A 13,578-nucleotide genomic window follows, 5' to 3' on the forward strand; every position below is an offset into this window, starting at 1 on the left:
ATTTCACCCTAATTTTTTTTTTGGCTGTGTTGGGTCTTCGTTGTTGCGCGTGGGCTTTCTCTAGTTGCAGCGAGCAGGGGCTACACTTCGTTGCGGTGCACGGGCTTCTCATTGTGGTGGCTTCTCTTGTTGCGGAGCATGGGCTCTAGGCATGCGGGCTTTAGTAGTTATGGCTCCTGGGCCCTAGAGTGTAGGCTCAGTAGTTGTGGCGCACGGGCTTAGTTGCTCCGTGGCATTTGGGATCTTCCCGGACCAGGGATCGAACCCGTGTCCCCTGCATTGGCAGGCGGATCCTTAACCACTTCGCCACAGGGAAGTCCTCACCCTATTTTATAGCCCAGCAGGTGCGACCCCACTGCACACGTGTTCTCCAGGGAAAGCATAGCCAGTCCTCGGGTAAGAGGACTTGACCATTTGTCACACAGAGTTCACCCTAAATTCTCCTGGAATTGGGTGGCCACCCGTGATAGCTAATTGCCTTTATGCAAAGGAAACATCCACTTCTTGTATCTTGGTGACGGGAGGTGGTTTGCAGCCCGGAGCCTGGTGCTGCTGGAGAGGTAGGCTCCCACCTCCCGCAGGCAGGGGACACTGGCCGCTGTTCCCTTGATGTTTGCATTTCGGAGAGATGGCTCCCAGGTCCTCGAGAAAGACGGTCCTGGGTTGTAAAGCCAGCAAGAGGCTTAGTGAGCTGTAAAAAGATTTATATACACCTCAAAGGGGCAGAGAAAGAACTTCCAATTAGAAGTTTTATAAAGAAAATGCTGTTAGTGGAGGGCGGGGAGAGTTTTTCCCTTTTTGTACCAGGGAGAATTAAAACTTACTTTTCTTAGTTTTAACTTGTATCTTCCCTTACAATTATCCTGGATTATCTGGGTGGCCCCTAAATGTAATCAATCAGAGGTGTCCTCGTAAGAGGAAGGCAGAGGGAGATTTGACTACAGCAGAGACCGATGTGATAACTGAAGCAAGATGCTACCCTCCTGGCTTTGAGGATGGAGGAAGGAGCCCTGAGACACAGAATACACACAAGGCAGCTCTAGAAGCTGGAAAAGGCAGGCCAACAGTTTCTCCTTTAGAGCCTCTGCAGGGAACATGGCCTTGCTGACACTTTGACTTCCACCCAGTGAAACTGATTTGGGGCTTCTGACATCCAGAACCATAAGAGAATAAATGTGCATTGTCTTAAGGCACTGAGTTTGGGGCAATTTGTCCCAGTGGCCACAGGGACCTCCTCATCCGGGTGGGAGTACGGAGGAGAGAGAACGTCATCGGGGCGCATGTTTTGAGGAGAGGATACTTGAGCCCAAATCTGAACAAAGTGAAGGAGCGCCGCCTATAAAGAGCAGGAGGGAGAGCATCCCAGGCGGATGAAACAGCAACTCCAAAGGCCCTACGGTGGGACGGAGCTTCTGTGGCCGCGCGGAGGGGCTGGCAGGCGGTCAGACCAGGCGGAACCTTAGAGGCCATGGCAGCACTTTGCTATGTCGTCAAAATGTGGAGTGAGCAACCTGATCTCTGTTTAAAAGGATCAAATGGTTGGGGAGGCCAGGCTCCGGGCGGCCAGACGGAGGCAGGAGCAGCAGGTGGCAGGAGAGGCTCTCGCTGCAGGAAACATGGTTTCCTTTTGACCAACTATGTTCTTTTTCTTTCAAAAAAAAAAAAAAAAAACCAGACTCCTGGGGGCTTCCCTGGTGGCGCAGTGGTTAAGAATCCATCCACCTGCCAATGCAGGGGACACGGTTCGTGCCCTGGTCCAGGAAGCGGAGCAGCTAAGCCCGTGAGCCACAACTACTGAAGCCCGCATGCCTAGAGTCCGTGCTCCACAACAAGAGAAGCCACCGCAATGAGAAGCCCACGCACCTCAACGAAGACCCAACACAGCCAGAAATGAATAAAAATAAAATAAATAAATTTATAAAAAAGCAAAACAAAAAAAAACGGACTCCTGGAACTAGATACGCAACAGAAGTGTCTTGTGCAGCAGAGTTGGGGGGATGACATTTCATCTCCATCTAGGGCTGCTTTACAGTGTCTGTTCTTGCCTGGGCCCTGCAGGCCACGTTCCTGGATTTAAGGACATTTTTGGGACTGCAGAAGGAGGAGCACTTTGATCTCTTCCTGAAGACTTTCCACAGGACCCAGCAAGGCTCCTTTCACCCAGGGTGCCGGCCTTGTACAGTCGGGCTTCCTCTCCAGGTGGGCAGCTGGGAGGGCTCCTGGGGTCGAGGCTGCGTGAGCACGTACGGGTGACAGCACGCGCGCGAGGCTCTCCCTGCAGACGTGGCCCCGCCAAGGTCAGCGTGCGGGTGCTTCCTGCCCCCTCCCCACACGGTCCGCCTCTGCTGGGAATGACTCTGTGTGAGTTTCCGAACCCGCCTTGGGGATGCCATCTGAAGCCAGAGTGAGTAATACAGCGGTTCCCACTGGAGGGAAATTTCCTCTTCTCTCTCACTCCCCTAGTCATCCATTCAGAAATTAGCAACAAGCATTTGGTTTTGTTTCATATGAAGTACTAACCCGAGAGATACCTCCATCGCTAAACCACCTCCTCTCACTACCCTCCCACACTGTGGGGAAACAGCAGCACCATTTCTGTCGGGCTCGCGGTCAGGCCCAGCAGCTGACACAGGAGCAGATGGTGGGCACTGATTAAATAATTGTTGGTAAATAGAGCTGCAGTGAACATTGTGGTACATGACTCTTTTCGAATTATGGTTTTCTCAGGGTATATGCCCAGTAGTGGGATTGCTGGGTCATATGGTAGTTCTATTTGTAGTTTTTTAAGGCACCTCCATACTGTTCTCCATAGTGGCTGTACCAATTCACATTCCCACCAGCAGTGCAAGAGGGTTCCCTTTTCCCCACACCCTCTCCAGCATTTATTGTTTCTAGATTTTTTGATGATGGCCATTCTGACTGGTGTGAGATGTCATGAAGAACCTAGGGGTAAGACGGGAATAAAGACATAGACCTACTAGAGAATGGACTTGAGGATATGGGGAGGGGGAAGGGCAAGCTGGGACAAAGTGAGAGAGAGGCATGGACATATATACACTACCAAACGTAAGGTAGCTAGCTAGTGGGAAGCAGCCGCATAGCACAGGGAGATCAGCTCGGTGCTTTGTGACCACCTAGAGGGGTGGGATAGGGAGGGTGGGAGGGAGGGAGACGCAAGAGGGAAGAGATATGGGAACATATGTATATGTATAACGGATTCACTTTGTTATAAAGCAGAAACTAACACACCATTGTAAAGAAATTATACTCCAATAAAGATGTAAAAATATATATATATACATATTTGTTGGTGTTATGAGTGGGTCCTGTGGGGAGGACAGGCACAGGCTATCTGTGAGATAGATGCAGTTTTCCCTCTTGAAGATACAGAGCTGCTGCTAACCAATACCTGGGTGTTTCCGAGCCGAGCAGGACCCTATGGGGCCTTCCCGGGACAGACGCCTCCCCCACATCCTCTGCTTTAGCTTCTCCCTGAAGTATCTAGATAACAGTATCTGATGCACATTTCCTGAGTTGCTTTACAGATGCTAAAACCCCCACCAAATGCAAGCGTTTAACTACTTGATGCCCATGAGCACGTAGCCCCCAGACCTACTGGAGCCTGAGGATTGATCCTGTTAACCCCTGTGACACCGTCCTGTTAACCACCATCAACCAGAGATTTGTCCACAGCTGATCACACACCCTGCGAGTCCCCTCCCTCACTTGGCCTCTAAAAATGCTTCACTGGCAGTCGGGTGCTTAAGAATCTGTGCTTCCACTGCAGGGGGCACGGGCTTGATCCCTGGCCAGGAAGGTTTCACATGCCCTGAGGTGCGGCCAAAATTAAAAAAAAAAAAAAAATGCTTTGCTGAAACCCATCGGGGAGTTTGGGTCTTTTGAGCAGGCGCGTGGACCCAAGTTTGGTTCAGTAACATCTTCACAGAGGATTTCTGGAGACATCGTTCCCCTCATCCCCTAGCAAGCCCACCTACTTTGCCATCTAATCCAGTAGTGGCGGGGGGGGGGTCAGGCACTGCTGGAGGGGAAGAGGGACCCTCCCAGGGCCCCTCTCAAGTTTCTCTGTCCAGTGGGCCCCTGACCCTGTACAGCCCTATCTTTTTCTTGCAGGCGCGTCTAAGCTGAGGCAATCTCCATCGGGCTCGGCCATTTGACCGTTTGGCCGGTCACAGAACCGTCCCTTGCCACATCCCTCTCTAAGGCATATTGAGGGGTGAAGTCCTGAATACCAAGGCCTAGAATTTCTGACTGGCATAAAGGCTCAGGAATCCCTCACCACTCCTTTGCATTTTCTCTCTGCAGAGTGAAGGCCCCATCGTTCTATACTTAGTGTCCTTTGTCTTTGCCAAAAGAGCAAAGTACAGCAGGTGGATAATTCCTAACTGGGCATGAGGACACTTCTAGTGGGGGCTGGGGACTGGGGAGTAGTTAAGGGAAGAGCCTTTCTGCTCAGAGAGACCATGACAGACAGATGAAGGCACTTTGTGGTCTGTGGAGGAATTCCCCTGGAGGGTTCTTGCCAGAATGTATTATATCCAGGAGCGTTGATGTGCCACATTTACCCATGAACTAAGAGGTATTTCACAATTACTCTGTGCTGGGCTCAGCACTTGGTGCTTTTCCCAGACACACAAATTTAGTGGTGAAAAGTGAGGCCAGGTTCCTATCAGCCATGATCCAGCTGTGTGGCGTTGGGCAAATTTCTTAACATCTCTGAGTCTCAGTTGTTTGATTTGTAAAATGAGGACTAGAAGAGTATGTTTCCTAGGGTTGTTAAGTGGATTAAATGAGATACATATGTGAAAAGTTTATCACCATGTCTGACAGAAAATAAGGACTCCCTAAATATTAACTATTATTACTAAGTATTTAGGTAAAAACTCGAGTATCTTCTGATTGCACTCATAGAAAAATCCATTCTTCTGTAACCACCAAACTTGACCTACATGCTACAATATACAGTCTACCATATGAACCTTAAAACTCTGACAAAGTATCTGACAAAGTTTTTTTCATATGTGTAAATTTTATTATAGGAAAAGTACAAAAGTTATACTATTTAATCTACAAGTAAGAAAACTTGACTGTGAGAGGTAAAATAAGACCCGAACAATTGGAGAGACATGAATCTTAAATCTCTTCAGGTGGATTTTTAAAATAATGACAAGAAACATTTTAAAATATTGACAAGAAATTCTAAAGTTCACTTGGAAAATTAATGAGTGATTTTATTTTTTATTTTTATTTTTTAGGTAAGACGTGGATTTATTTAGAGAGAAATATACTCCACAGACAGAGTGTGGGCCATCTCAGAAGGTGAGAGGCAATAAAAGAGTGATTTTAGCCAAGAAAGTTGTGGGGGAAAAAAGGAATCTGTGTTACAGGGGGAGTACTTACACTATTAGATATTAAAACTTACTTTCTGTGACAAAAATACAAACATAAAATTTCATTTGGGGAGGGAGGGTGAGGCTGCTCTAAACATAACACCAAAGGCAGAAACCACAAAGGCTTTTTACTGTATAAGGAGTGCCCCCAAACAATGTGAAATATTGTAAAACCAATTTCCTAACTTTTTTTGAGGTACTGTTTATTTACAGTATCATATTACTTTCAAGTGTACAGCACAGTGATTCAAAATTTTTATAGATTATACTCCATTTATAGTTATTATTAAATATTGGCTATATTCTCTGTGTTGTACAATGTATCCTTGTAGCTTATTTATTTTATACCTCTTGTAGTTTATACCTCTTAACCCCCTACTCCTATCTTGCCCTCCCTCCTTCCCTCTCCCTGCTGGTAACCACTAGTTTGTTCTCTATATCTGTGAGTCTGTTTCTTTTTTGTTATATTCACTAGTTTGTTTTATTTTTTTAGATTTGACATATAAGTGATAACATACAGTATTTGTCTTTCTCTGTTTTATTTATTTCACTAAAGCATAATATCCTCCAGGTCCATTCACAATGTTGCAAATGGCAACATTTCATTCTTTTATGGCTGAGTAGTATTCCACTGTATATGTACACCACCACTTCTTTACCCATTTGTCTGCTGATGGACACTTAGGATGCTTCTGTATCTTGACTATTGTAAATAATGCTGCTATGAACATTGGGGTGCATGTATCTTTTTGAATTAATGTCTTCGTTTTCTTCAGATATACACGCAGGAGTCAATTTCCCAACTTTTTAAAATGGACAAATAGAAAAGTGGGCAAAAGCAAATTCACAAAAGAGAAAATACAAACAGTTAATAAATAACTACGTGAAAAAACAAGCCAGTTAACTAGTAATTAAAGAAACAACATTCAAAACAATGAGAAATAACAACTTTAAATTAAATTTGAAAAAATAGCCTGTGTTTTCAAGGATATGGAAAAAGGGGCATCTCTCAAAAGAAAACCAATAAATTTTCCTCGAAGATAGCTTAGAAAACATTTGAAAAATATACTTTGCCTTTGACCTATCAGTTCCCCACTTCCAGAATTTTTAAATCAAGTATATGCAATAAAAGCATATGCCGACTGACCCTCGGCAGCTCCTGTATTATGAATCCACAGTGATATAGAAAAGTAGAAAATTTATGTGCATTTACGTTGCGATTAAGAATCATGTTATAAAAGAATATCTAATAAAACGTCAGAAAATTCACAATTTTGTTCAGTGAAAAAGGCAGAATACATCTTTGTAAGGCATTATCCTAATAACGTCAAACAAGCACAGATAAGCATTAAAAAAAAAGCCCGATAATACATACTAAGATATTAAATGTAATTGACTCTAGGAGGTAAAGTATGAGAGATTTTTGTATTTCATTTCCTATTAATGCAACAGATTTTGTGCTTTAAAAATAATTGTACAATTAGAAAGTTGCCTGTGTTGAAAAACATAAAAAGTACGTGAAACTGTACAAGCCTGGAAAATCCAGGAAGTGTTTCGTGCGGAAAGCCAAGGCCACCTGCTAGCCGGTGAGTCACGAACGCAAGACTCGCACCTGACTCCGCACTCGCCAACCGGCTGCGGTGCGTTTCCAAGCGAAACGCCCCGGGGACGAGGACCGCCCTACGCCCCGGCCCCGGTCCCGCGCCCCGCGGCCGCGGAGGCCGGGACGCCTGCGCTCCGCTAATTTCTGGAAGCGAGGGCATTCCCGTTTCAAAGTTCACCCGATCGGGCCTTTCCTTTCTCCAGCTCTGAACAACCCAGAAGGCAGACTTTCGGGTCAGCCGCGCCTCCCGCCAGGCTCAGCCCCTGCGGTATCAGGTTCCGCGGCGCGGCCAAAGGTCGAGGTGGCTGGAGGAGAGGAGGGGGCGGCCCGGGGGCGGGGGGGCGCCCTCTCGAAGGCTTGGGCCAGCTAGGAGCGCTTAGGCCAGCGAAGCCGGGTCTAGCCGAGTGACCGCAGGCTGACCACGCGGTCGCCCAGGGACGTGCGTCCTCCGTTGGGACAAAGGGTCGGGAAACCGGAGCCCGGCTCATCCCGGAAAATCCGGGCTGTGGTCGCCATGGCAACGGAGTCGGGCCCGCGGCGGCCGCCCCCGGCCCCGGCCCGGGCCGCGAGGTGGCGCTGGGGGCGGGGGAGGGATCCCGCGCGCCCGGCCCCGCTGCCCGCTCCGCCCTCCGGCCGCGACCGCCGGCCCGAGCCCGCGACTGACCCTCGGCAGCTCCTGTAGTCACGTGGCGCTGGGAACCGGCGGGGGGGCTGGGCACGGGCCTGGCAGTGGTGAACTCGAACCTGCTGCTGTCGCCGCGGCGGGGTGGGGAGCGCGGCCGCCGGCGCCGGCTTTCCGGCCTCATGGACGCGCGACGCGCCTCCGCGCTCCCCGCCAGAGAGGTTCGACCCGGGCAGGACACGGGGTTCCACGCAGGCCCGTGGCGGGGCGGCACTACCTGCCGGGCGCGTGACCGAGTGCGCGCTGTTTGGGGGGGGCACACTGCTGGACCGAATGGGGGGGCGAGTCCGCGCACCTGCGCACAGGCTCCGCGAGCTGCGCTCTGCGTGGGGACCGGAAAGGGCCCCCTCGGGGAGCGCGGAGCCGTGTGTCCGCGAACGTGGACGGGGGGAACACGCGCGAATACAGAAGGGGGGGTGTGGGGTCTCCACGGCCTTTTGCCTCCCAGCACGCGCCAGCGGATTCTCACCGAGTCCTGGTCACAAGAGCTCGCCTGCGCAGCCCCCTGGGAAACAGACCTGGAATTCCTGCTGGGAGGAGGGTGGGGGGAGGGGAGCCAGCAGGGATTCCAGAGTTCCTGCCATAGGCCGGCCTTTTCGCCATCGGCCTGGACAATTCATGCTGTGACCTTAGCAGTGGAGGAAGTGACCCCCAGACGCGGCCCTGTGCTTCCTTGGTGCAGGGGGCACGTTCATTTATTAATCCAGTATCCATTAAGGTCACTCTGCCAGGCGGGGTGTGGGGCAGGGGTGGGGGAGGGGTGGCTGGCGAGGACACAAAGATGACTGCCCTAGGGGAGCTCACAGCCTCACGCACGCTTTCTCTCCCCTCCCCACAGGTAAGGCTGGCCTCTCTGCCCTCAGAGGTCTGAGCTCTGCCATGGGGGTAGGGGTGTCTTTACTGCTGCAGTTTTCTCTGACGTCTGGGGACTTCCAGAGTGTGGGCGGAAGCAGGCGCTCCAGCCGCAGGAACATCCCCGGGAGGAGCTGGAAAAAGCCTCATCTCCAGCTCCACAGCCTCCAGGGTAGAGTGTGGCCTTCTTTGTTGGGTTCTCGAACCATTCCATGGCCCCCGTGCTCAGGCCTCCCCATCCTGGTTGGAAGGAGGGCGCCTGTGGGGAAGGGGTCAGGCTCTCACGTCCTGGGAGCCTTCCCTGTGCTCATTCTGACCGCTGGGAATGAGTCATGTCTGTGCTGCTGGAGAGGAGTACAGGCTCTGCGGAAATGAGGAGGATGTGTCTGGAACTTCTGAGCAGGCAGTGAAGGTCCCGAGGAGTCTAACCGTCACTCCGCCCTGCAGGGATCTGCGCTCCCAGGCTCTGGAAGAGCTGAATGTGGGGCAGCCCCTGGCGGGGTTGGGGCAGGACCGGTAGCGGCCAGAGATTACAGCCTCTTCCTTCCTCCCCGTTTCTTGCCCCAATAATCCCTATCACCCGAGGGAGGCAGAGACAGGAGTGCCCCCGAGGGCAGGCTGCGGGCGCTCCTGGGGTTCAAGAGCGCTCTCCTTCCTGCAACGGCCTAATTGGGGGGGGGGTGGAGGGGGGCAGGCGGGGAGAACGTGGGCACAGTCTGGGCCAGCAGTGGCCTGGCATCAGGCTGGGCCGGTAGTAGCATCCGGTGCTCCCCTCCTGGTCCTGAGAAGGGCCGATTTCACTGGCGCTCCAGGCTGCTCCCGTGAGAGACCGAGGTTAGGGAGGCCAAAGTGCCTTCCCCAAGATTGGATTAGATTAGAGCCCAGGAGAGGATCATAGAAATGAGAGGCCACTGGAACTTCTTTCTGTGAGATCTTTACAAACAGGTAGTTTAGAGGAAGGAACACTGGCCTGGGAGTTTAGAAGACTTGTCCCCTAGTCTTGCTTCTGCTGTTGGTTTACTCTGTGCCCTCGGGCAAGTCCCATCACCCTGTTATGCCTCACCGTTGCTCCATCTATGAAGCAGGGAGCTTAATATCTCTGGTCCAGCCTCACTGAGTTGCTGTGAAGCTCCGATATGGCAACAGGAAATAGTAGAAACAAGGAGAGGGCAGAAGGGAAATACTTGGAAAAGCGTAAAGCACTGTAGGGAGAGGTGACTGCGTTTTCTGGTCCGTCCTAAGGCAGGAATGTTCATACAGCCAGCACTGGAGTGTCTACTCCATGCCAGACACGGGCTGAGGGGGATTCCAAGGAGTGTCAGGGTTCTTCCTTCTGGTAGTTTCCAGGGTCAGTAAGGACTTAATTAACGACAGATATACTTGAAATGGTATCTGGAAGCCCCAAATTTAAATCATATAATACAAGGAAATAGAAGAGTAGTCTAGTAGTCTAGATTCCAGGGCTCCAGGAGTGGAGAGGGGCGAGCTCCTCTTGGGCCTGGGGTCTGCAGGGGAGGAGCTGGGGGCAGGCCGTGTGGCTCTGTAGAGTGACTGTGCCTTTCCACCCCCAGCAGAGGAAGAACCGATGCTGGAACGTCGCTGCAGGGGCCCTGTGGCCATGGGCCCCGCCCAGCCCCGACTCCTTTCTGGGCCCTCCCAGGAGTCGCCCCAGACTCTGGAGAAGGAGCCCCAAGGGCTGAGGTCACAAGGCACTGCCGTGGCCCAGTCGGGCAGCCAGGCCCTAGGTCGGGCCCACCGTTGTGCCCACTGCCGAAGGCACTTCCCGGGCTGGGTGGCCCTCTGGCTTCATGCCCGGCGCTGCCAGGCCCGGCTGCCCCTGCCCTGTCCCGAGTGTGGCCGTCGCTTCCGCCACGCCCCTTTCTTGGCACTGCACTGCCAGGTCCATGCCGCCGCCACCCCAGACCTGGGCTTTGCCTGCCACCTCTGCGGGCAGAGCTTCCGAGGCTGGGTGGCCCTGGTTCTGCACCTGCTGGCCCACTCGGCGGCAAAGCGGCCCATTGCCTGTCCCGACTGCGAGAGACGCTTCTGGCGGAGAAAGCAGCTGCGGGCCCATTTGCGGCGCTGCCACCCCCCGGCGCCCGAAGCCCGGCCCTTCATATGCGGCAACTGTGGCCGCAGCTTCGCCCAGTGGGACCAGCTGGTTGCTCACAAGCGGGTTCACGTGGCCGAAGCCCTGGAGGAAGCGGCGGCCAAGGCCCTCGGGCCTCGGCCTCGGGGCCGTCCTGCGGTGACCGCGCCCCGGCCCGGTGGAGACGCCGTCGACCGCCCCTTCCAGTGTACCTGCTGCGGGAAGCGCTTCCGCCACAAGCCCAACCTGATCGCCCACCGCCGCGTGCACACAGGCGAGAGGCCCCACCAGTGCCCTGAGTGCGGGAAGCGCTTCACCAATAAGCCCTACCTGACCTCGCACCGGCGCATCCACACGGGCGAGAAGCCCTACCCGTGCACCGAGTGCGGCCGCCGCTTCCGCCACAAACCCAATCTGCTGTCGCACAGCAAGATCCACAAGCGCTCCGAAGGCTCTGCGCAGTGTGCCCCCCGCTCGGGGAGCCCCCAGCTTCCCGCCGGCCCCCCGGAGCCCTCGTCAGAGCCCCCGCTGAAGCCGGCCCCGGAGCCTTTGGAGGCCCCAGGGGAGCCCCCCGGCCACCAGGCGGAGGCCCCGCCCTCTCTCTACAGCTGCGAGGACTGTGGGCGGAGCTTCCGGCTGGAGCGCTTCCTGCGGGCGCATCAGCGGCAGCACACGGGCGAGCGGCCCTTCACTTGCGCCGAGTGCGGGAAGAACTTCGGCAAGAAGACCCACCTGGTGGCCCACTCCCGAGTCCACTCAGGCGAGCGGCCCTTTGCCTGTGAGGAGTGCGGGCGCCGCTTCTCCCAGGGGAGCCACCTGGCCGCCCACCGGCGCGACCACGCGCCGGAGCGGCCCTTCGTCTGCCCGGACTGCGGGAAAGCTTTCCGCCACAAGCCCTACCTGGCCGCACACCGGCGCATCCACACCGGCGAGAAGCCCTACGTCTGCCCCGACTGCGGCAAAGCCTTCAGCCAGAAGTCCAACCTGGTGTCGCATCGGCGCATCCACACGGGCGAGCGCCCCTACGCCTGCCCCGACTGCGACCGCAGCTTCAGTCAGAAGTCCAACCTCATCACCCACCGCAAGAGCCACATCCGGGACGGCGCCTTCTGCTGCGCCATCTGTGGCCAGACCTTTGACGACGAGGAGAAGCTCCTGGCCCATCAGAAGAAGCATGATGTCTGAGGGGGCAGGGGCGGCGGGGGCCGAGGGAGGTCGGGCCTGGGCGTCATTCATACTGTGCCCTGTAGGAGGGAGGGGAGAGGAGGAGTGAGCGTGCCCCGTTAGAGAGGGGCGTCCTCCACCCCTGCAGTCAGGGAGTCCACTTGCAGAGCGGGGACCCCGGCCTCCAGCTGGTGTTTGCTAAGGTTCAGTCCTGACTGCCTGGCGCCCTGGAAAAGTAGCAATAGCAGCTCCACCCACCCCCTTAGAGCCCTCCGGCCGGAGGGGCCGCCAGTGGACAGGAAGACCTCTCTCCTCTGGTGTTAACGCCTTAATGTCTCTGTCTCTTGTTATGAGTTCCTTCAGCTCGTTTTTTGGAAGTAGGTGTGGTTCAGTCCTTAGTGAATGAGCGCCCGGGAGGAAAAGTGGACCAGATGGATATACCTGGGAGAACCCGCCGGCCTCGGGCGGCACCTGGGCCTTTTCCAGTACTGGGAGGCGAAGCCGAGCTGCTGCAGCCTGCCTCACCGCATCCCCTCCGTCCTGCCCCTGCACAGGCACCCAGATTTGGAGAGACCCATCTACTGCTAGTGCTTGGCTCACCTTCCTCCCAGAAGATCCCGTCCCCCGCCCTGGGCGTTTCCCCATCTGTCTGACTTGCTTTACCCACCAGCCTCCCAGCGCTTAGGGCATCCCCTGGCTGTCAGCCACCGTGCGTCAGGGCTTTTGTCTGAACACCGCAGCCTGCCTTCACTCCCTTCAGAACTCAGCATGTAGTGGGGAGGACTGCCCCATTGATAACGGAGGGCCAGCTGATGGGAAATGGGGGTGAGTTTCCCCTTAGCATTTCTAGCGTCTGGATGCCCAGCCTCTGCTTGAATACTTAGGTGACAGGGAGTTTCCCCCCACCCCCCCAGGCCCTGGTTCTATTGTAGGATAGTTCTGATTGTTAGAAATTCTTCCTTATAATGAATGAAGTCTGCTCCCCTGTAATTTCTACTGTTGGGCCTTGTTCTCTGGAACTAAACACAACCACTTATCCTCCTTTTCAAACTAGAGAATAAAGATCTGGTTTTAGAACCGGTGGCTGAGAAGTGTTCCTTTGTCCTGGGGAGCTGTGGAGTTGGAGGGGTTGGGCGTTGGGGTGGGTGACAGGCCCAGTGGCCGGCTTGTCAAGCTTCTCTGCACCCCGCCCGTACTTCCCCGGGGTGGGGTCAGGCATACTCAGCAAGTGGGGTTTCCTCTCTAGGGGTCAAGTCAGCCTTGATGGGTGTCAGTTGTCAGGGAGAAAACGTCTGACTTGATTCTGTCCTGCCGTGCCTCCCTGGCTGGCCTTCTACAGTTCCTCCCAAGTCTCTTAGGGGGCCAAGTGGGTCCCAAGTCCTTGCTCAGCAGGGCACATGCTGACAGCAGTCTTGAAGGAGGGACTCTGCCCCGTTGGAGGGGTCAGCCCTTTGCTGACGGGAACTGCCCTCTTCTAAAGAGTCTAGGTTTGGTTTGTGTTTTTGTTTCTCCTTCTTTTATAATCACAAAAGTATTAAATTATTTTTTATTATTATCTTTATTTCCCCCACTCCCTCGACCCCATGGCTTTTCTCTTTGCATCCTGTAAAGAGTTTGAGGGTGGCCTTCCAGACATTTTTCCTGTGCATATGCAAACGCACACGTGCAGCCTCCCCTTTTTTCGCTTAATGGAAATAGGATCCCAGGTGTCCTTCATTTTTTCCACCCTTGAACTACCCTTGGTCATGAAAGGTCAACCTGGAGGAAGTCTTTCACTCTG

The 13,578-nt window shown here is 53.8% G+C and overlaps 1 protein-coding gene across 1 annotated transcript; it reads left to right on the forward strand.

The window, feature by feature from the left end:
* Positions 1-628: 628 nt before the first annotated feature.
* Positions 629-12,875, forward strand: REPIN1 (replication initiator 1; the record flags this gene model as incomplete). The annotated part of the gene is made up of 5 exons (XM_081243683.1): positions 629-686; positions 7,062-7,244; positions 7,447-7,854; positions 8,532-8,717; positions 10,117-12,875. The coding sequence occupies 5 exons, from the start codon at positions 629-631 to the stop codon at positions 11,817-11,819; spliced, it is 2,538 nt and encodes an 845-aa protein (XP_081099809.1). The 3' UTR covers positions 11,820-12,875.
* Between the last annotated feature and the right edge of the window lie 703 nt (positions 12,876-13,578).

This window comes from Mesoplodon bidens, assembly GCF_964165515.1.
Source record: "Mesoplodon bidens genome assembly, chromosome: 9".
Classification (NCBI taxonomy): domain Eukaryota; kingdom Metazoa; phylum Chordata; class Mammalia; order Artiodactyla; family Ziphiidae; genus Mesoplodon; species Mesoplodon bidens.